The sequence below is a fragment of the Panthera tigris genome, chromosome A2, assembly GCF_018350195.1.
Source record: "Panthera tigris isolate Pti1 chromosome A2, P.tigris_Pti1_mat1.1, whole genome shotgun sequence".
Taxonomy (NCBI): domain Eukaryota; kingdom Metazoa; phylum Chordata; class Mammalia; order Carnivora; family Felidae; genus Panthera; species Panthera tigris.
Genome location: NC_056661.1, coordinates 5,141,115 through 5,163,405, shown reverse-complemented (window position 1 = coordinate 5,163,405; position 22,291 = coordinate 5,141,115). Strand labels below are relative to the sequence as shown.

The window sequence follows — 22,291 nt, the reverse complement described above, 5'->3', positions numbered from 1 at the left end:
CAGCGACATGCAGAAGAATGAACCTGGACCACTTTTTTACACCATGCACAAAAATAAACTCAAAATGGGTGAAAGACCTAAATGTAAGACAAGAAGCCATCAAAATCCTCGAGGAGAAAAAAACCTCGAGGAGAGAGCAGGCAAAAACCTCTTTGACCTCGGCCACAGCAATTTCTTACTCAACACATCTCTGGAGGCAAGGGAAACAAAAGCAAAAATGAGCTATTGGGACCTCATCAAATTAAAAAAAACTTCTGTGCAGCGAAGGAAACAATCAGCAAAACTAAAAGGCAACCAACGGAACGGGAGAAGGTATTTGCAAATGACATATCAGATAAAGGGTTAGTATCCAAAATCTATAGAGAACTGATCAAACGCAACACCCCAAAAAACAAATAATCCAGTGAAGAAATGGGCAAAAGACATGAATAGACACTTCTCCAGAGAACACATCCAGATGGCCAACCGACACATGAAAACATGCTCAACATCACTCATCTTCAGGGAAATACAAATCAAAACCACAATGAGATACCACCTCACACCTGCCAGAATGGCTAACATTAACAACTCTGGCAACAACAGATGTTGGCAAGGATGCAGAGAGAGAGGATCTCTTTTGAACTGCTGGTGGGAATGCAAACTGGTGCAGCCACTCTGGAAAACAATTAAAAATAGAACTACCCTATGGCCCAGAAATTGCACTACTAGGTATTTATCCAAGGGATACAGGTATGCTGTTTCGTAGGGGCACATTCACCCCAATGTTGATAGCAGCACTATCAATAATAGCCAAAGAGTGGAAAGAGCGTAAATGTCCATCAATGGATGAATGGATAAAGAAGATGTGGTGTATACACACACACACACAATGGAGTATTTCTCGACAATCAAAAAGAATGAAATCTTGCCATTTGCAACTATGTGGATGGAACTAGAGGGTATTATGCTAAGCGAAATTAGTCAGAGAAACACAAATATCATATGACTTCATTCATATGAGGACTTTAAGACACAAAACAGATGAACATAAGGGAAGGGAAGCAAAAATAATATAAAAACAGAGAGGGAGACAAAACGTAAGAGACTCTTAAATATGGAGAACAAACAGTGGGTTACTGGAGGGGTTCTAGGAGGGAGGATGGACTCAATGTAAGGGGCATTAAGGAATCTAGTCCTGAGATCATTGTGGCACTATACGCTACAACTTGGATGTAAATTTTAAAAATAAGAATAAAAGAAAAAAAGAAAGGGAAACAAAGGCAAAAGATTGCAATTCAAGACTTAGAAAACTCAGCAACTTACTAAAGAGGAATAACATTTGTAACAAGGAGTCCCAGAAGATGAAGAAAGAGAAAAAGGGGCAGAAGGTTTATGTGAGCAAATTATAGCTTAAAACTTCCCTAATCTGGGGAAGGACACAGACATCAAAGTCCAAGAGGCACAGAGAACTCCCATTAGATTCAACAAAACCCAACCATCACTAAGTCATGTCACAGTCAAATTCACAAAATACACAGACAAGGAAAGAATCATGGAACTAGCAAGAGTACAAAAGTCCTTAACTTACAAAGGAAGACAGATGAGGTTCACAGCAGATCTGTTCACAACAATCTGGCAGGCCAGAAAGCAGTGGCAGGATGTATTCAATGTGGGAAAAATATGCAGCTAAGAATTCTTTATCCAGCAAGGCTGTCATTCAGAATAGAAGGAGAGATAAAGACTTTCCCAGACAACCATAAACTAAAGGAGTTTGTGACCACTGAGCCAGCCCTGCAAGAAATTTTAAGAGGTACTCTTTGAGGGGAGAAAATCAAAACAAAAAGACCAAGAGCAACAAAGACTAGAAAGAGAGTATCACCAGAAACACCAACCGTAGGCAACACAATGGCACTAAATTCATATCTTTCAATAATCCCTCTGAACGTAATGGTCTAAATGCTCCAATGAAAAGACAGTATCAGAATGGATAAGAAAAACAACATCCACCTATATGCTGCCTACAAGAGATTTATTTTAGACCCAAGAGCACGTGCAGATTGAAAGTGAGGGGATGGGTAACGATCTATCAAGCTGATAGATGTCAAAAGAAAGCTGGAGTAGCCATACGTACATCATACAAACTAGATTTTAAAATAAAGACTGTAACAAGAGATGAAGAAGGGCATTATATCATAATGAAGGGGTCTATCCACCAATAAGATCTAACAATTGGGAAATTTTATGCCCCCAACTTGACAGCAGCCAGACATGTAAATCAATTAATCAGACATATAAAGAAACTCATTGATAATAATACCATAATAGTAAGGGGCTTTAACACCCCACTTATGGCAATGGACACATCATCTAAGCAGAAAATTAGCAAGGAAACAATGCCTTTGAATGACACACTGGACCAGATGGACTTAACAGACGTATTTAGAACATTTTATCCTAAAGGTAGAATATACATTCTTCTCAAGTGTACGTGGTACATTCTCCAGGATGGATCACAAATCAGCCATCTGCAAGTATGAAAAGATCGAGATCATACCACGTGTAGTTTCAGACCACAATGCTATGAAACCTGAAATCAACCATAAGAAAAAATGTGGAAAAACTACCAATACTTGGAGGTTAAAGAACATCCTATTAAAGAACGAATGGGTTAACCAAGAAATTAAAAAAGAAATTAAAAAGTACATGGAAACCAATGCAAATGAAAACACAACAGTCTAAAATGTCTGGGAGGCAGTAAAGGTGGTCATAAGACAGAAGTATATAGCAATCCAGGCCTTCCTAAAGAAGGAAGAAAGGTCTCAAATACACAACCTAATCTCACACCTAAGGGGGCTAGAAAAAGAACAGTAAATAAAGCCCAAAACCAGCAGAAGAAGGAAAATAATAAAGATTAGAGCAGATATCAATTATATTGAAATTGAAAAAGCCGGTAGAACAGATTAATGAAACTAGGAGCTGGTTTTTTGAAACAGTTAACAAAACTGATAAACCCCTAGCCAGACTCATCAAAAAGAAAAAGGAAAGGACCCAAATAAATAAAATCACAAATGAAAGAAGAGAGACCACAACCAACACTGCAGAAATACAAACCATAATAAGAGAATGTTATGAGATAGTGTATGCCAACAAATTGGGCAACCTAGAAGAAATGGATAAATTCCTAGAAACATATAAACTACCAAAAGTGAAACAGGAGGAAATAGAAAATTTGAACAGACCCATAGTCAGTAAAGAAACTGAATCAGTAATCAAAAATCCGCCAATAAACAAGGTTCCAGGGCCAGATGGCTTCCCAGGAGAATTCTATCAAACATTTAAAGAAGAGTTAAATCTATTCTTTTGAAGCTATTCAAAAAAATAGAAATGGAAGAAAACTTCCAAACTCATTCTAGGAGGCCAGCATTTCCTTGATTCCCAAACCAGGTAAAGACCCACTGAAAAAGAGAATTACAGACCAGTTCCCCTGATGAACATGGATGTAAACATTCTCAACAAGATACTGGCAGATGAAATCCAACAATACATTAAAAGAATTATATACTGCGATAAAGTAGAGTTTACTCCTGGGCTGCAAGGCTGGTTCAATATCTGAAAATCATTCAACTTGATACATCACGTTAATAAAAGAAAGGATAAGAGCCACATGATCCTCTCAATAGATGCAGACAAAGCATTTGAGAAAATACAGCATCCTTTTTTGATAAAAACCCTCCAGAAAGTCAGGATAGGAGGAACATAGCTCAACATCATAAAGGCTATATACAAATGATCCAGGGCTCATTTCCCTCATTTTCAATGGGGAAAAACTGAGAGCTTTCTTCCTAAGGTCAGGAATATGACAGGGATGTCCACTCTCACCATTGTTGTTAAACATAGCACTGGAAATCCTAGCCTCAGCAATCAGACAGTACAAAGAAATCAAAGGCATACGAATTGGCAAGGAGGAGGTCAAACTTTCATTCTTCACACATGACATGATACTTTATGTGGGAAACCCAAAAGACACCACCAAAAAACTGCTAGAGCTGATACAGGAACTCAGCAAATTCACAGAAGATGAGATCAGCATACAGAAATCATTAGCATTTCAATACACCGATAATGAAGCAGCAGAAAGAGAAATCAATGAATCAATCCCATTTGCAATTGCACCAAATATCATAAGATACCTAGGAATAAATGTAACCAAAGAGCTAAAAGATCTGTACGTTGAAAAGTATAGACAGCATACGAAAGAAAATGAAGAAGACACAAAGAAATGGAAAAGCATTCCATGCCCAAGGATAGGAAGAACAGATATTATTAAAATGTTGATGCTACCCAAAGCAATCTACACATGCAATGCAATCCCTGTCAAAATAACATGAGTATTCTTCACAGAGCTAGAACAAACTATTCTCAAATTTGTATGGAAGCAGAAACGACTCCAAATAGTAAATATTTTGGAGGTTGCAAGCTGTGTGATCTCTGTCATGACCACTCAATACTCCAGTTGCTGTGCGAAAGCAGCCAAAGATCAAATGAATGAATGAATGAAAGATCAAATGAATAAATGTGTTTGTTGCAATAAAACTTTATTTATACCAACACGTGGTGGGCTGGATTTGGCCCATGAGCTCTAGTTCACTGGGTGCTGAATAAGGTTATTCATTTCTATTGTTACGGTATCCAGGGAGCCCTCAAATCCTTCTTTCTCTTTGAGTTACAGCTCATGGGTCATTTGGCAAGCTATAGTAGTCCTGATAGACCCCGGTTTTTCATTTTGGGTTGAAATCAATATTCCCCATCTAGAGGATAATGGATACTACAGCAAGGATTTCATCCCCTTTATGCTTTTGTCTCCGGTTTGGTGGCTAAGACATTGTGAGTATTCGATAGATATTTGTTGAATGAAGGAGCACATTACCTTATTCTTTATGCCAACTCCAGTTTTCATCATCAGTTATCAGTTGTTTCTAATGTTTTACTACCTCAAACAAAGGTGGAGTGAACATTCCTGTGATCTGATCTTGATGTCCAGGAGCAGCTCCAGATTTCTGTCTAGAAGTACAGTTTTCTGGGAGGAGGTGTAAGAGACGTGCCTTGAGGTTGTGTTTGCATGACAAGTACATAGCAAGTGTTTAGGCGACGTGACCAGGGCTGGAGGAGACTTGAGCTGGGCCTCCCCATGGCACCAAGACAACTCAATTTTATGGGTCCCTCAACTCCTTTGCAAGTAATTCTTCATTATCTAGTCCTGGGGAGATACTCAACTACATCAAACTTAGACATCAAAACTGAATGTCTCAAAAGAATGACAGTCATTTATTTTGTTCATGAATGTATCTGCCATTTGAGTTGAGTTCAGTGAGTATGGCTGGTCTCTGTTCCGTGCAGTCTCAGCTGAGTTGGCTTAAGTGGGGGCTAGAGGATCCACTTTAAAGGCAGCATACGCACAAGGCTGGCATCTGCTGCTGGCCGTGGGCTAGCCAGGGCTGTGGGCTGGAGGTCTTGGTTCTTCTCCAGGTCAGCTGCTTTTTCATGGCTGGTTGGGCTTCCTCACATATGGCAGCTAAGCCCCAAGAATGAGCATCTCAAGAGAACAGGGAGGGGGTGCATGGTATCTTTATGACTTAGTACCACTCCCAGAGTCCCAGCAGACTCAGATTCTAGAGAAGGGAACATAGGTACCACAGCTTGCTGGAAGGAGTACAAATTCATAAAATGAAGGGTATATAGCATAGAAGACATTGTTTCCACCATCTTTGAAAATACAATCTGCTACACAAGATGAAGCAAATTAGTGGCTCCCTGGATACCATAACACTAGAAATGAATAACCTTATTCAGAACCCAGTGAACTAGAGCTCATGGGCCAAATCCAGCCCACCACGTGTTGGTATAAATAAAGTTTTATTGCAACAAACACATTTATTCATTTGTGTATCATCTTTAGCTGCTTTTGCATACAACTGGAGTATTGAGTGGTCATGACAGAGATCACACAGCTTGCAACCTCCAAAATATTTACTATTTGGCCCTTTGTATTAAAAGTTCAATGATCCCTGGTCTTAGGCAGAGGTACAATCAGATCTTGACTGTCAAGGGGAGAATTGGGATTAAACACAAGAAATAGAGACACAGAATGTCACTCATTCTGGGGATTATTTCAATTTACATTACATATGTAAGTATTAGCTCTTGGGAGCATACATGTGCCTAGCACACTATGTACTTCATTGCACTTAATTTTCCCAACTATCCTTGGAGGTCGGTACTCTTATACGCTCATTCGGCAGATGGAAACATTGAGGCCTAGAGAGGGTAAATACGTTTCCCCAACACGGCACAACTAGAGTGTGGCAAAGGGTTGACTTGGTTCAGCACTGCTGTGAGAGTTGGAAAGACTTGGTTTGGAGGCCAGCCCAACCACACAGCCGTGAACAGCTCATTCCAGCACTCCAAGCCTCAGTGTCCTCATCTGTACAGTGGAGATCATCAGGATGCCTACACTCAATTTAATGTAAAAATGCACATAAATCCCTTCATTGGGGGCCTGGTGCTCAGCGAACGTTAAAAGTTCTTGTTTCCTTCATGGAGAGACAACCAAAAGATTTCCCAAAATGAAATCAGTGGTTAATTCTGGATATTGATTTTCACTCCTATTTTCATCTTAATGTCAGCTCCAAAAGGTTAGAATTTTGATTGAACAGGAATCATTGTCACTATGGAAAAAGAATGGAAAGAAGGCAGGGAAGGAGAGGGAGAGAAAATAACGTTTGGGACACAAAAAAGTACCTACATCCACTGCCCAGCCAGCTTCCACCTGATTATCCTACAAAATGGCGGAGGGTGTTGAGGAGGTGCGTACTCAACTTTTCATGTCACTCCTGGGTTCCTGAACTGCATCGGTCCATTGTTGGACAGAAAGCCTCTATTGCAAGTGCAGTAGTAACCATCCAAAATTTTGGTGTGGACAGGCCCATGAGGAAAACTGAAGGGCCTATCTGAGCTCCCACCCAGAGCCAAGCACCAACTACAAGCCATATAAGTGAGGCCATTTTAGACCTGGTGCCATCATAGTGCCCACCCCCACCTTCAAAACCATGCAGTCAACCCACAGGATCATGAGCAAGCAGAAAGGGTTGTTTGTAAGCCACTCTCTTCAGGGTACGTTGACATCCATTAAAAGTCCTCAGCATGGCTGGGAGCATTACCTGTACATCTGAAATCCTCTGGTTTCTCAGGGGTCCACTCAACAGGTGAAAAGAACCCAGGCAGGCAGGAGCAATGGTATTCCCCCAGGGTGTTGGTACACACTGAGTTGAGGCCACAAAGAGTTGAGTTCCTGGCACATTCGTCCACATCTAAGCAGAAAACTAGGCTGAGTCAAAAGGATAAAGGATGCTGAGGCCATGGCAGTGCACAGCCCCATCCTGACTAAAGCCAGCGGGTCTCCCTGGCTCTGCTCGCACCCTCTTAAACACTGCTGAAAAGAAGTGCAAAGAGCCAGGATGTGACCCACACAAATCTTTTGATGAGGCTCTCCACGCTTCGGGATAAAATCCAAACTCCTCTTTAGAACACATGAGATTCTGAGAGTTTGGACCCACCTAAGCTCACCTAACTCAACTTTCCTTGCTAACCCCTTAGTAATTCCTGATCCAGATTCACTGATTACCTGTAGGTCCAGGAAGGCTCACTGTTTGCTCCCTCAGCCTTGAACTCCCTGGCCCCCGTTCCTTGATACATCTCAATTCCTCCCCCTAAGAAATACTATGTTATCAGTAATAATAATAATGACTGAGAGGCATCCAAGTGGAGGGGTGCAAAGCATGGACAGCCTGGGCTCAAAGCTTGGCTCTGGCCCTATAGACTGTGTGTTACTGGGTGCTGTGGACTGAAATATGTGCCCCCAGATTGATACGTTACATTCCCTACACGGTGAGATGGTATCTGGACAAAAGGCGTTCACAAGATGATTAAGTTGATGAGGTCTTAAGATGGGATTCGTGCCCTGGAGCATCTGGGTGGCTCAGTCAATTAAGCATACAACTCTTGGTTTCTGTTCAGGTCATGATCTCACAGCTGGTGAGTTCAAGCCCTGCATCTGGCTCTGTATAGTCAGTGTGGAGCCTGCTTGGGATTCTCTCTCTCTCTCTCTCTCTCTCTCGCGCGCGCGCGCGCGCTCTCTCTCTCTCTCGCTCTCTCTCCCACTCTCTCTCTCACTCTCTTACTCTCTCTCTCCCTCTCTGCTCCTACTGTGAGCTCTCTCTTTCTCTCAAAAACAACTAAATAAACTTTAAAAAAGATGGGATTAGTACGCATAAAAAGAGGGAGATAAATCAGAACTCATGTCCATGACCCCAGAATGAAGTCACTCATCTGGAAGCAAGGAGGACAGCCCTCTCCAGAACCCAGCTGTGGTCTCAGACTTCCAGCCTCCACAATGGAGGGAAAATAGATCTCAATGTTGAAACCACCCTGTCTGCAGTGTTTTGTTCTGGTGGCCCTGAGCTGACAATGCACTGGGCAAGAGAGTTCACCTCTGTGTGTCTCAGTGCCCTCATCTGTCAGACAAGGATAATAATAGTTTTTCCCCCATAGGGTTGTTTGGAGCATTGAATAAGGTGTCATCTCTGAAGGACTCAGAGCAGAGTCTGGAGATTAACAAGTATGAGGTAAGTACTTGTTAGCTAAAATAAAAAATTAACTGCTAATATGTTGAGTTTTTGTGACAGACACTGAGGAACATCCCTTATATGCACCTGCTTGAGGAATGCTCACGGCAGCCCTGTGAGGTGCACACTAACATTACTTCCATTTTTCTGATGAGGAAACTGAGGCGTTACAATTGTGCAGAGTCACACAGCCTGTGAAAGGCACACCAGGATTTAAAATCAGGTTCAGTCTGGTTCTGGACTTCTTAGATGACAGCTTCCCAGGTGGTCTTGAGTCAGAGTCTGGAAATTTGGACTCAAGTCAATGATGGCCAGTTCAGATCCTGACTCCCCTACTTCCTAGCTATTTGACCATGGAAGAGTTGTTTTACCGCGATGGAGGCTCAGGTTCCTCATCTATGAAATGGGCATAAAACACCACTAATACCATCAGGTTGTTGGGCAGACAATGAGTACATGTCCGGAAGAGCTTAGCACCTTGGCTGCGATCCTGCCTCCAGACCTTTGTATCTGTGGTTCCCTCCTCCTGGAACACCCTTCCCCAGATACCCAATATCTCACTCCATCATATCCTTCACGTCTTTTCTCAAATATCAACTTTTCAGTGTGGCCTTTCCTTTCCACTCTCTCTACTAAAAGTTGACCCCTACTCCCAATGCTGCCTATGCACCTTTCCTGCCTTATTTATCTTTATTTCTTTCAGATACTCCTGGCACACATATGGCCATGCCTTTATTTTGCTCTCTATCTCCCTTAACCCTAGATGATGAGTACTAGGAGAACAAATCGTTTTGCCTATGTTATTTGGTGCTGTATCCACCAGCTCTAGAAGAGTGCCTGGCATATAGTAGGTGCTCAGGAAGTATTTGTTGAATGAGTGCATGAGTGAATGGATGAGCAATTTTTGGCATCAGCTTAGCAGATGAGGTCCTTGAGCTCAGCCCAGACATTCTAACCCCTCACCCACCACTGTTGTCTTTGCATGCAGACTTGGACCAGGTTCCCTAACAAACCCTTCCCACCGACCTTCACATATGTCTCCTGGGCCCTGCAAGCTCATGTTTCCACTGCTGGATTCAAATCCTAGGTTGCAGACACAAGAGTAGCTTCCAGGACTGTTGTGACAAGTTGCGTGCTCCGGGCAAGTTGTGGGGTCAGCACATTCATCCACGTCTGGTCAGTGGAGATGAAAACCCAAGACAAAGCAGATGAAGACATGAGAATAGGAGACTGCAAACAGAGATTCACTGTGCATGTTCTCCCCTTACTCCTCATCTCCCTTGCACTGAGGTTTGGCCATGAGAATAAGTTCTGGCCCAAAATAAAGAAGTGGAGGGCGGTGAATAGCTTCAAGACAGATGAACATAGAATGGCTGTGCTCCTTTACTCCTCCCTGCACCCACACCATGGGATGCAGATGGTGCGGTGCAGTGTGACTTTGCCACTCCTCCTCTATGATGGGAGCTTGTTTCCCCACACCTCGAATCCAGCTTGAATCTGGCCTATGACTTTCACTGGCCAAAAGAACACAGTAGAAATGATGTCGTGCCAGTTCCAAGTCTTAGATTTCTAGAGACTTATTTGCTTCTGCTCATTCTTTAAGCCGCTTGCTTCTGCCACATGAACAAGCCCTAGACTCACCTAATGAAGAAGGAGAGACAAGGTGGAAGAGAGATGGATCATCCCACAGGAGCCCCTGACACGTGAGGCAGCCCAGCCGAGATGAGCAAGCTGACTCACAGCTGACCACAGACACATGAACAAGCCCAGTACAGACGCAAGCAAGTGACCAGCAGAGCCCAACCTAAATTTCCAATGCACAGAACAGAAACCACGTATATTATGCTTGTCTCCAGCCACTGACTTTCAGGGTGATCTGTTTTTCAGCAATAGCTACTGCTACAAATGTATCAGAAAAATCAAAGAGGACCTCGTATATCTCTGACTCCAAGCCCAGGGGATGTGATAAGGGCTGGATCACTCCATGCCTTGCTTGATGGTGTCACCTTCCCTACAAATGAGCATGGAGAACAATAGTTCTCAACCAGATGCAGGGAGATGGAGCCCTTGCTTCTTGTGAGCAAATTCTGGCTGCAGTTTGGAAGGATGGATTCGAGGGGACAAGAATGGAGGAAGGACAGGCCCAGGGAGGACATGGCTAAACTAATGATGAAGCCCGAACCAAGCATGAGGAAGAATGGAGAGATTCAAGACGTATTTAGCAGGTAAATTCCCCAAGCTATGATGACTGATTTAGTATGTAAGGCATGGGGTAGGGGTTGAGGGTAACCCTGAGGTCTTGAACCAAATACATGATAGAAAATAGTTCTGAATTTTGAGTCTGAGCTCACCCTGCCACGCAGTTTCTCTGTCCCAGAACTAAAGACATCTGGGACCAGATTATTTTTGGTTGTAGGGAAGCTGTTCTGTGCATTGTAAGGTGTTTAGCAGCATCTGTGGCCTCTCCTCACTAGACAAGAGGAGCCCATCGCCACCACCAGTTGTGACAATCAAAAATGTTTCCAGGAATTTCCAGCATCCCCCTTGAAAGTTATTGCTCATGGGACACAGCACCCTCCCGCCCCCCGCCATTGCTCTCAAGTATTGTCTGACCCACTGCTGCACTCAGAGTAGACCCTTGACTGGTGTTCCAATCCTGGCTCTTCTACTTAGTAGCCGTGTATTTTGGGGGAAGTTACTTCAATGGTCTGAGCCTTAATTTTCTCACCCCCAAAATGAAGAATATAGTTTCTAATCTCACAGCATCATCAAGTGAGGTGGTTGTTAAAAATTGAGTAGCTACATAAAGAAAAGCAGGTCCTCTATACCTTCACAGATCGAGTTGTGAGAGATGAATCCAACCTGGCAGCTGCAATTGTAGCTTCCCAAGGAGTTGATACACTCAGCATGCTCTGGGCAGACCCCATCGGAGAGGCATTCATCGATGTCTGAGGAGCAGTGGAAGAGAGTGAGCAGACCAAAGACTGTGGCTCAGGTGAGAGACACTGCCCACTAGTGGTCACTGTCCACCCAAGACCCATGCCTGAGAGCATTACCTGTGCATGAGAAATGACCCGGCTTTTCCGGGGTCCAGTCATTTCCAGTGGGAGAAGAGAAACCAGGCAAGCAGCTGCACTTGTATCTCCCCTGCAGGTTTTTGCAGGCTGAGTTGGCACCACATGGTTGGGGGCTTTGAGAACACTCATCTATATCTGGACACAGAAAGAGTTTGCTAATTTGCTTCATCTTGTGTATCAGATTGTATTTTCAAAGATGGTGGAAACAACGTCTTCCATGCCATATGGCCTTCATTCTATGTGAACTTGTACTCCTTCCAGCAAGCTGTGCTGTATACATTCCCTTCTCGTGAACCTGAGCATGCCGGGACTCTGAGAGTGGTGGCACTATGTCATAAAGATACTTCGCACCCCTTCCGTAGTCTCTCGAGATGCACATTCCTGCAACTTAGCTGCCATATGTGAGGAAGCCCAACCAGCCATGAAAAAGCAGTTCACATGGAGAAGAACCAACACCTCCAGGCTGAATCCCTGGTGCAGCAAGCAGCCCATGGCCAACAGCAGCTTGCCAGCATTGTGTGTATGCTCTCTTTCATGTGGGTCTCTAGGGGTGCCTTGTTGGCTCAGTCACTTAAGTGTCTTCATTTAATTTCAGCTCTGGTCATTATCTCACATTTGTGAGATCAAGCCCCACCTTGGGCTCTTTCTGGGTGTGGAGTCTGCTTGGGATTCTCGCTCTCAAGAGTGGAGTTCAGATGGTGGAGTAGTATGGGGACCCTGAGCCTGTCTTGTCCCTGAAACACAGCTAGTTCAGCATCAAACCATTTGAACACCTTGGAAATTGATCTGAGGATTAACACGAAAATCTGCACAATTTGAGCAAGAGAACCTGAAAGGAATATGGTGAGCAGAGCTGCATTGGGGGTGAGAAAAGCCAAGGTTGTGCGGAGGGTAGGGAGATGATTTTATAGACAGAGGATAGAGAAAGAAAGAGAAAGGGGGAGTTTCGCACATTAGAGTCATGCAAGAAAAGCACTCCCCCTGAAAGTAGCTGGAGAGAATGTGAGAAAGAATGAAACCACTCACAGTGGACTGGATAAGAAATCTGTTCCTCAAAACCATTGATGGGAAAAAGGCAGAGGGTTGCAGTACTTCCAGTTTTCTATAAACAGTCTAGTGCAGAAACTGATGTTTCAGTGCTCAGTGCCTGGTGGTGCTCCAGGGAGGAAGCAAAGTAAATCCCTGAGAGAAGGCACCATGGTCTGAGGGACCTGTGTGCCATATGGGGAGAAGCAGTTTCCCTGGTCGGAGTGTGTATGGTAGTGGCAATCAGCCTCCCGTGGGCAAACGTCCCAGCGGGTCCCAGAGAGCTGCCATGTTTACTGATATTGGGCCAAAGAGAACAGCTGATTGCAGCAAAACCTGGCGCCAGTTGTGTGTTGTGATTTACCGTAAACTCTGAGCCTCTGTCACTTTGCTACCATGCACACATTTTCTGGGACAAGTTGATACCTGGCCATTGCTCTGCAAGACCTTCCCCCATAAAATCAGCACAGGTCCAAGACCTGGGGTCTCTGAGTTGTGGGGTTTTGAAAACCAGACCCATTGGAGATAAGGAGGGAGGTGCCACCTGGCAGGCAGACAGCTTGGGCATGTACAGGGTAGAGGTGGGGAGTGGACAGAGGCCTGAGACAAAGGAAGTTGTGCTTGATCACATATCTGTGATGGTGCAAAATTCCCACGCCAGAGACAAGAGAGCAGGGTGAAGCCATTTTCACCTCTAGCACACTCACACTGATTCAGTCCAGTGAGCCAGGCAGTGCCACCAAGTGAAAAATGGAACTGTTACACGGACCATTACCCACCTGCGCCCTCCAGGCATATCCCCTAGAAGGCCAGTACAAATCCTTTCCACCCACTTACTCTACACAGTACGGTGTGCTTCAAAGTTGTAGTTCTAAGGGAAACCGGATCTAGCTTCACTTGGGTTTCATTTTGTTTCCTTGTTTATCTGTTTTTTTTCTCTGCTTCTGTTTTACTTTATGTTATTTTCTTTTATCATTCTTTACGTTGTCTTTCTTGAATACAGGAAGAGCAAATTTTTTTATTCTATTCTATTCTACTTTACTCTATTTTATTATTTAAATTTAAACAAAATTTTAACTTCTTTTTCCTTTTCTATCAAGATTCTCTCAAAAAGCAGATCAGAACATACTTAGAATCTAGCTTCCTTTATTTGATTTTTTCTTTTGTTTTTAATTTTCAAATTTTTATTCTTTATTTTATTACTTTTTTCTTCCTCCAAAATGACAAGATGGAGGAATTCACCCCAAAAGATAGAAGAAAGGACACGCAGGGATTTAATCAACACGGACATAAGTAAGAAATCTGAGTTAGAATTTAAAACCACGATTTAGCTAGGGTTGAAGAAAGCATAGAAGACACCAGAGAATCCCTTTCTGCAGAGATAAAATAACTAATATCTAGTCAGTTCAAAATGAAAAATGCTGTAACTGAGATGCAATTTCAAATGGATGCTATGATGGTGAGGATGGATGAAGCAGAACAGTGAATCAGGGATACAGAAGATAAAATTATGGAAATTCATGAAACAAAAAAAAAAAGAGGGAAACAGAGGAGGATCCAGAGTGGTGGAACAGCATGCAAGTTTTTTGTGTCTCACATCCATAAAATACAGCCAGATCAACACTAAACCACCCTGCACACCTAGAAATCTTACTTGAGGATTAACACAACAATCTGCACAACCTGGACCACACAACTCAACGATTGCTGACTGGGGAGAAAAGAGTTCTGATACTAGAGACTGGGTACCTGGGTGATGCCATTTTCACCCCTGCTGTGCATGCGCATACACACCTACAAGCGCCACAACAATCCACACCAGTAAGCTAAGCAGCGCCACCTAGTGGAGAACAGAGCCATTACACCAAGCCCCACCCAAATGGGTCAACCTCACTCTTTAAGAACCACAAGTCTCTCCACCTGCTTAGTTTACAAACTAAAAAGTGCTTCGTAGTTTGACTTATAGGGGAAAACGATGTAATTTCAATCGTATTACAGTCTGTTTGCTGGCCCATCTATTCAATTTTCTTTTCTTTTTGTCTTTTTCTCGAATATAGGAAGAGAAAAAAATTTCTTTTTATTTTCAATTTTATTAGAAATATTTTTCTTTAATTTTGTCTACTATATTTTTTAGTTTTGTATAAATTTTTCAAATTCTATTTTACTTTTATCATTTCATTTTATTCTATTTCATTGTTTTCATTTTCTCAAATTTTCAAACGTTTCCCTTTTTTTCTTTTTCCCTTTTTTCTCTCTAATCTATCAAGCCCCTTTCAATACCCAGACCACAAACACAACTAGATCTTGCATCATTTATTTGATTTTTATGTATGCGTGTGTGTTGTTTTTAATTTGTTTTAATTTAATTTTTTTAATTTTAAATTTTGTTTACCTCATTAATTTCTTTCTATCTTCAAAATGACAATGAAGGAATTCACCCCAACAGAAAGAGCAGGAAGAAATGACAGCCAGGGACTTAACCAACGCAGATACAAGCAAGATGTCAGAACAAGAATTTAGAATCACGATAATAATACTAGCTGGAGTCGAAAATAGATTAGAATTCCTTTCTGTGGAGATAAAAGAAGTAAATCTACTCAGGAATAATTGAAAAATGCTATAACTGAGCTGCAATCTCCAATGCATGCCACGGCAGCAGGGATGGATGAAGCAGAGCAGCAAACCAGCAATATAGAGAGAAACTTATGGAGAACAATGAAGCAGAAAAAGAGAGAGAGACTAAGGCAAAAGGGTACAATTTAAGAATTAGAGAAATCAGTGACTCACTAAAAAGGAACAACATCAGAATCATAGGGGTCCCAGAAGATGAGGAGAGAGAAACTTGGGTAGAAGAGTTTATGTGAACAAATCATAGAAGAAAACTTTCCTAACCTGGGAAAGACACAGACATCAAAATTCAGGAAGCACAGAGGACTCCAATTAGATTCAACAAAAACCAACCATCAACAAGGTATATCATAGTCAAATTCACAAAACACTCAGGCAAGGAAAGAGTCATGAAAGCAGCAAGGGACAAAAAGTCCTTAACCTACAAGGGAAGACAGATCAGGTTTGTAGCAGACCTATCCACAGAAACTTGGCAGGCCAGAAGGGAGCGGCAGGATATATTCAGTGTGCTGAATCCGAGAAATATGCAGCCAAGAATTCTTTATCCAGGAAGGCTGGCATTCAAATAGAAGGAGAGGTAAAAAGTTTCCCAGACAAACAAAAATTAAAAGAGTTCATGATCACTAAACTAGCCCTGCACGAAATTTGAAGGGGGACTCTCTGAGAAAAGGTAGAAAAAATAATATCAATGAATGAATGAATGAATGAATGAATGAATAAATAAATAAATAAATAAATAGAACCAAAAGCAACAATGACTAGAAAGGGCCAGAGAACACCACCAAACACTCCACCTCTACAAGAAACATAATGGCAATAAATTCATATCTTTCAGGAATCACTCTAAACGTCAATGGACTAAATGCTCCAATCAAAAGACAATGGGTAACAGAATGGATAAAAAAACAAGATCCATATATATATGCTATTTACAAGAGACACACTTTAGACCTAAAGACACCTTCAGATTGAAAGTAAAGGGATGGAGAGCCATCTATCGTGCTAATGGTCGCCAAAAGAAAGCTAGTGTAGCCATACATATATCAGAGAATTTATATTTTAAAATAAAGGCTATAACAAGAGATGAAGAAGGGCATTACATCATAATGAAGGGTTCTACCCACCAAGAATACCTAACAATTGTAAACATTTATGTTCCAAATGTGAAACACCCAAATATATAAATCAATTAAACTCAAACATAAAGAAACTCATTGATAATAATACCATAATAGTAGGGGAACTCAACACCCCACTGACAACAATGGACAGATCGTCTAATCAGAAAATCAACAAGGAAACAATGACTTTGAATGACACACTGGACCAGATGGACGTAACAGGTGTATTCGGAACACTCATCCTAAAGAAGCAGAATATACATTCTTCTCCAGTGCACATGGAATGTTCTCTAGAACAGATCACATACTGGGACACAAATCAGCCCTCAACAAGTACAAAATGATCGACATGATACCATGCATATTTTCAGACCACAACGCTATGAAACTTGAAATCAACCACAAGAAAATTTGGAAAGGTAACAAATATTTGGAGGCTAAAGAACATCCTACTAAAGAATGAATGGGATAACCAAGAAGTTAAAGAGGAAATTAAAAGTACATGGAAGCCAATGAAAACGATAACACCACAGCCCCAAACCTCTGGGACGCAGCAAAGGTGGTCATAGGAGGAAAGTATACAGCAATCCAGGCCTTTCTAAAGAGGGAAGAAGGGTCTCAGGCATACAACCTAAACTTACACCTTAAAGAGCTGGAAAAACCACAACAAATAAAACCAAAACACAGTAGTAAATGGGAAATAATAAAGGTTAGAGCAGAAAACAATGCTATTGGAGCCAAAAAAAAAAAAAAAAAAAAAAACCACAAACGGTAGAACAGATCAATGAAACCAGAAACTGGTTCTTTGAAAGAATTAACAAAATTGATAAACCACTAGCCACTTTGATCAAAAAGAAAAAGGACCCAAATAAATAAAATCAAGAAGGAAAAAAGACAGATCACAACCAATGCAGCAGAAATGCAAACAATAATAAGAGAATATTATGAGCAATTATATGCCAATAAAATGGGTACGCTGGAAGACATGGACAAATTCCTAGAAACATATAAATTACCAAAACTGAAACAGGAAGAAATAGAAAATTTGAACAGACCCATAACCAGCAAAGAAATCAAATTAGTAATACAAAAATCTCCCCCCAAAACAAGAGTCCAGGGTCAGATGGCTTTCCAGGGGAATTCTACCAAACATTTAAGGAAGAGTTAACACCTATTCTCTTGAAGCTGTTCCAAAAATTAGAAATGAAAGGAAAATTTCGAAACTCTTTCTATGAAGCCAGCATTACCTTGATTCCAAAACCAGACAAAGACCCCACAAAAAAGGAGAACTATTGACTAATTTTCCTGGTGAACATGGATGCAAAAATGCTCAACAAGATATTAGCCAACTGGATCCAACAACACGTTAAAAAAATTATTCACCACGACCAAGTGGGATTCATACCTGGGATGCAGGGCTCGTTCAATATCCACAAAACAATCAATGTGATTCATCACATCAATAAAAGAAAGAACAGGAGCCATATGATCCTCTCAATAGATGCAGAGAAAGCATTTGGCAAAATACAGCATGCTTTCTTGATAAGAACCCTCAAGATAGTAGGGATAGAAGGACCATACCTCCAGATCATAAAAGCCATATACAAAAGACCCAATGCTAATATCCTTAATGGTGAAAAACTGAGAGCTTACCCCCTAAGGTCAGGAAAAAGACAGGGATGTCCACTCTCGCCACTGTTATTCAACACAGTATTGGAAGTCTTAGCCTCAGTAATCAGACAACACGAAGACATAAAAGGCATCCAAATCAGCCAGGAGGAGATGAAACTTTCACTCTTCGCATATGATAGGATACTCTATATGGAAAACCCAAAAATTCCACCAAAAAACTGCTAGATCTGGTCCATGAACTCAGCAAAGTTGCAGGACATAAAACCAATGCACAGAAATCCGTGGCATTCCTATTTACCAACAATGAGGCAACACAAAGAGAAATCAAGGAATCGATTCCATTTACGATTGCACCCACACCCATAAAATATCTAGGAATAAATCTAACCAAGAGGTGAAAAATACATACACTGAACTATAGAAAATTTATGAAAGAAATTAAAGAAGACAGAAAAAAATGGAAAAATATTCCATGCTCCTGGATTGGAAGAACAAATATTGTTAAAAATCATTACTACCCAAAGCAACCTATGTATTCAATGCAATCCCTATCAAAATAACACCAGCATTCTTCACAGAGCTAGGACAAACCATCCTAAAATTTGTATGGAACCAGAAAGGACCCCGAATAGCCAAAGCAATCCTGAAAAAGAAAACCAAAGCAGGAGGCATCACAATCCCGGACTTCAAGCTGTATCACAAAGCTTTAATCATCAACACAGTATGGTACTGGCACAAAAACAGACACTCAGATCAATGGAACAGAATAGAGAACCCAAAAATGGACCCACAAACGTATGGCTAACTAACCTTTGACGAAGCAGAAAGAATATCCAATGGAATAAAGACAGTCTCTTCACTAAGTGGTGCTGGGAAAACTGGACAGCGACATGCAGAAGAATGAACCTGGACCACTTTTTTACACCATGCACAAAAATAAACTCAAAATGGATGAAAGACCTAAATGTAAGACAAGAAGCCATCAAAATCCTCAAGGAGAAAAAAACCTCGAGGAGAGAGCAGGCAAAAACCTCTTTGACCTCGGCCACAGCAATTTCTTACTCAACACATCTCTGGAGGCAAGGGAAACAAAAGCAAAAATGAGCTATTGGGACCTCATCAAAATAAAAAAAAACTTCTGTGCAGCGAAGGAAACAATCAGCAAAACTAAAAGGCAACCAACGGAATGGGAGAAGGTATTTGCAAATGACATATCAGATAAAGGGTTAGTATCCAAAATCTATAGAGAACTGATCAAACGCAACACCCCAAAAAACAAATAATCCAGTGAAGAAATGGGCAAAAGACATGAATAGACACTTCTCCAGAGAACACATCCAGATGGCCAACCGACACATGAAAACATGCTCAACATCACTCATCTTCAGGGAAATACAAATCAAAACCACAATGAGATACCACCTCACACCTGCCAGAATGGCTAACATTAACAACTCTGGCAACAACAGATGTTGGCAAGGATGCAGAGAGAGAGGATCTCTTTTGAACTGCTGGTGGGAATGCAAACTGGTGCAGCCACTCTGGAAAACAATTAAAAATAGAACTACCCTATGGCTCAGAAATTGCACTACTAGGTATTTATCCAAGGGATACAGGTATGCTGTTTCGTAGGGGCACATTCACCCCAATGTTGATAGCAGCACTATCAATAATAGCCAAAGAGTGGAAAGAGCGTAAATGTCCATCAATGGATGAATGGATAAAGAAGATGTGGTGTATACACACACACACACAATGGAGTATTTCTCGACAATCAAAAAGAATGAAATCTTGCCATTTGCAACTATGTGGATGGAACTAGAGGGTATTATGCTAAGCGAAACTAGTCAGAGAAACACAAATATCATATGACTTCATTCATATGAGGACTTTAAGATACAAAACAGATGAACATAAGGGAAGGGAAGCAAAAATAATATAAAAACAGAGAGGGAGACAAAACGTAAGAGACTCTTAAATATGGAGAACAAACAGTGGGTTACTGGAGGGGTTGTAGGAGGGAGGATGGACTCAATGTAAGGGGCATTAAGGAATCTAGTCCTGAGATCATTGTGGCACTATACGCTACAACTTGGATGTAAATTTTAAAAATAAGAATAAAAGAAAAAAAGAAAGGGAAACAAAGGCAAAAGATTGCAATTCAAGACTTAGAAAACTCAGCAACTTACTAAAGAGGAATAACATTTGTAACAAGGAGTCCCAGAAGATGAAGAAAGAGAAAAAGGGGCAGAAGGTTTATGTGAGCAAATTATAGCTTAAAACTTCCCTAATCTGGGGAAGGACACAGACATCAAAGTCCAAGAGGCACAGAGAACTCCCATTAGATTCAACAAAACCCAACCATCACTAAGTCATGTCACAGTCAAATTCACAAAATACACAGACAAGGAAAGAATCATGGAACTAGCAAGAGTACAAAAGTCCTTAACTTACAAGGGAAGACAGATGAGGTTCACAACAGATCTGTTCACAACAATCTGGCAGGCCAGAAAGCAGTGGCAGGATGTATTCAATGTGGGAAAAATATGCAGCTAAGAATTCTTTATCCAACAAGGCTGTCATTCAGAATAGAAAGAGACATAAAGACTTTCCCAGACAACCATAAACTAAAGGAGTTTGTGACCACTGAGCCAGCCCTGCAAGAAATTTTAAGAGGTACTCTTTGAGGGGAGAAAATCAAAACAAAAAGACCAAGAGCAACAAAGACTAGAAAGAGAGTATCACCAGAAACACCAACCGTAGGCAACACAATGGCACTAAATTCATATCTTTCAATAATCCCTCTGAACGTAATGGTCTAAATGCTCCAATGAAAAGACAGTATCAGAATGGATAAGAAAAACAACATCCACCTATATGCTACTACAAGAGATTTATTTTAGACCCAAGAGCACGTGCAGATTGAAAGTGAGGGGATGGGTAATGATCTATCAAGCTGATAGATGTCAAAAGAAAGCTGGAGTAGCCATACGTACATCATACAAACTAGATTTTAAAATAAAGACTGTAACAAGAGATGAAGAAGGGCATTATATCATAATGAAGGGGTCTATCCACCAATAAGATCTAACAATTGGGAAATTTTATGCCCCCAACTTGACAGCAGCCAGACATGTAAATCAATTAATCAGACATATAAAGAAACTCATTGATAATAATACCATAATAGTAAGGGGCTTTAACACCCCACTTATGGCAATGGACACATCATCTAAGCAGAAAATTAGCAAGGAAACAATGCCTTTGAATGACACACTGGACCAGATGGACTTAACAGACGTATTTAGAACATTTTATCCTAAAGGTAGAATATACATTCTTCTCAAGTGTACGTGGTACATTCTCCAGGATGGATCACAAATCAGCCATCTGCAAGTATGAAAAGATCGAGATCATACCACGTGTAGTTTCAGACCACAATGCTATGAAACCTGAAATCAACCATAAGAAAAAATGTGGAAAAACTACCAACACTTGGAGGTTAAAGAACATCCTATTAAAGAACGAATGGGTTAACCAAGAAATTAAAAAAGAAATTAAAAAGTACATGGAAACCAATGCAAATGAAAACACAACAGTCTAAAATGTCTGGGAGGCAGTAAAGGTGGTCATAAGACAGAAGTATATAGCAATCCAGGCCTTCCTAAAGAAGGAAGAAAGGTCTCAAATACACAACCTAATCTCACACCTAAGGGGGCTAGAAAAAGAACAGTAAATAAAGCCCAAAACCAGCAGAAGAAGGAAAATAATAAAGATTAGAGCAGATATCAATTATATTGAAATTGAAAAAGCCGGTAGAACAGATTAATGAAACTAGGAGCTGGTTTTTTGAAACAGTTAACAAAACTGAAAAACCCCTAGCCAGACTCATCAAAAAGAAAAAGGAAAGGACCCAAATAAATAAAATCACAAATGAAAGAAGAGAGACCACAACCAACACCGCAGAAATACAAACCATAATAAGAGAATATTATGAGATAGTGTATGCCAACAAATTGGGCAACCTAGAAGAAATGGATAAATTCCTAGAAACATATAAACTACCAAAAGTGAAACAGGAGGAAATAGAAAATTTGAACAGACCCATAGTCAGTAAAGAAACTGAATCAGTAATCAAAAATCC

At 41.0% G+C, this 22,291-nt stretch overlaps 1 protein-coding gene across 8 annotated transcripts in view; it reads right to left on the bottom strand.

The window, feature by feature from the left end:
- The window catches only part of ADGRE1 (adhesion G protein-coupled receptor E1), an 83,934-nt gene that overhangs the window by 37,220 nt on the left and 24,423 nt on the right, over positions 1-22,291 (bottom strand). For 5 of the 8 annotated variants that reach the window (XM_042977974.1, XM_042977972.1, XM_042977975.1 and 2 more), the window contains 4 exons: positions 11,720-11,875; positions 11,492-11,611; positions 9,690-9,836; positions 7,200-7,349 (listed from right to left, as the gene is read on the bottom strand). In XM_042977974.1, the coding sequence (XP_042833908.1) occupies positions 7,200-7,349; positions 9,690-9,836; positions 11,492-11,611; positions 11,720-11,875 (573 nt within the window). The remainder of the gene's footprint in view (positions 1-7,199; positions 7,350-9,689; positions 9,837-11,491; positions 11,612-11,719; positions 11,876-22,291) is intronic. The other 3 variants (XM_042977979.1, XM_042977977.1, XM_042977978.1) reach the window with 3 other exon arrangements.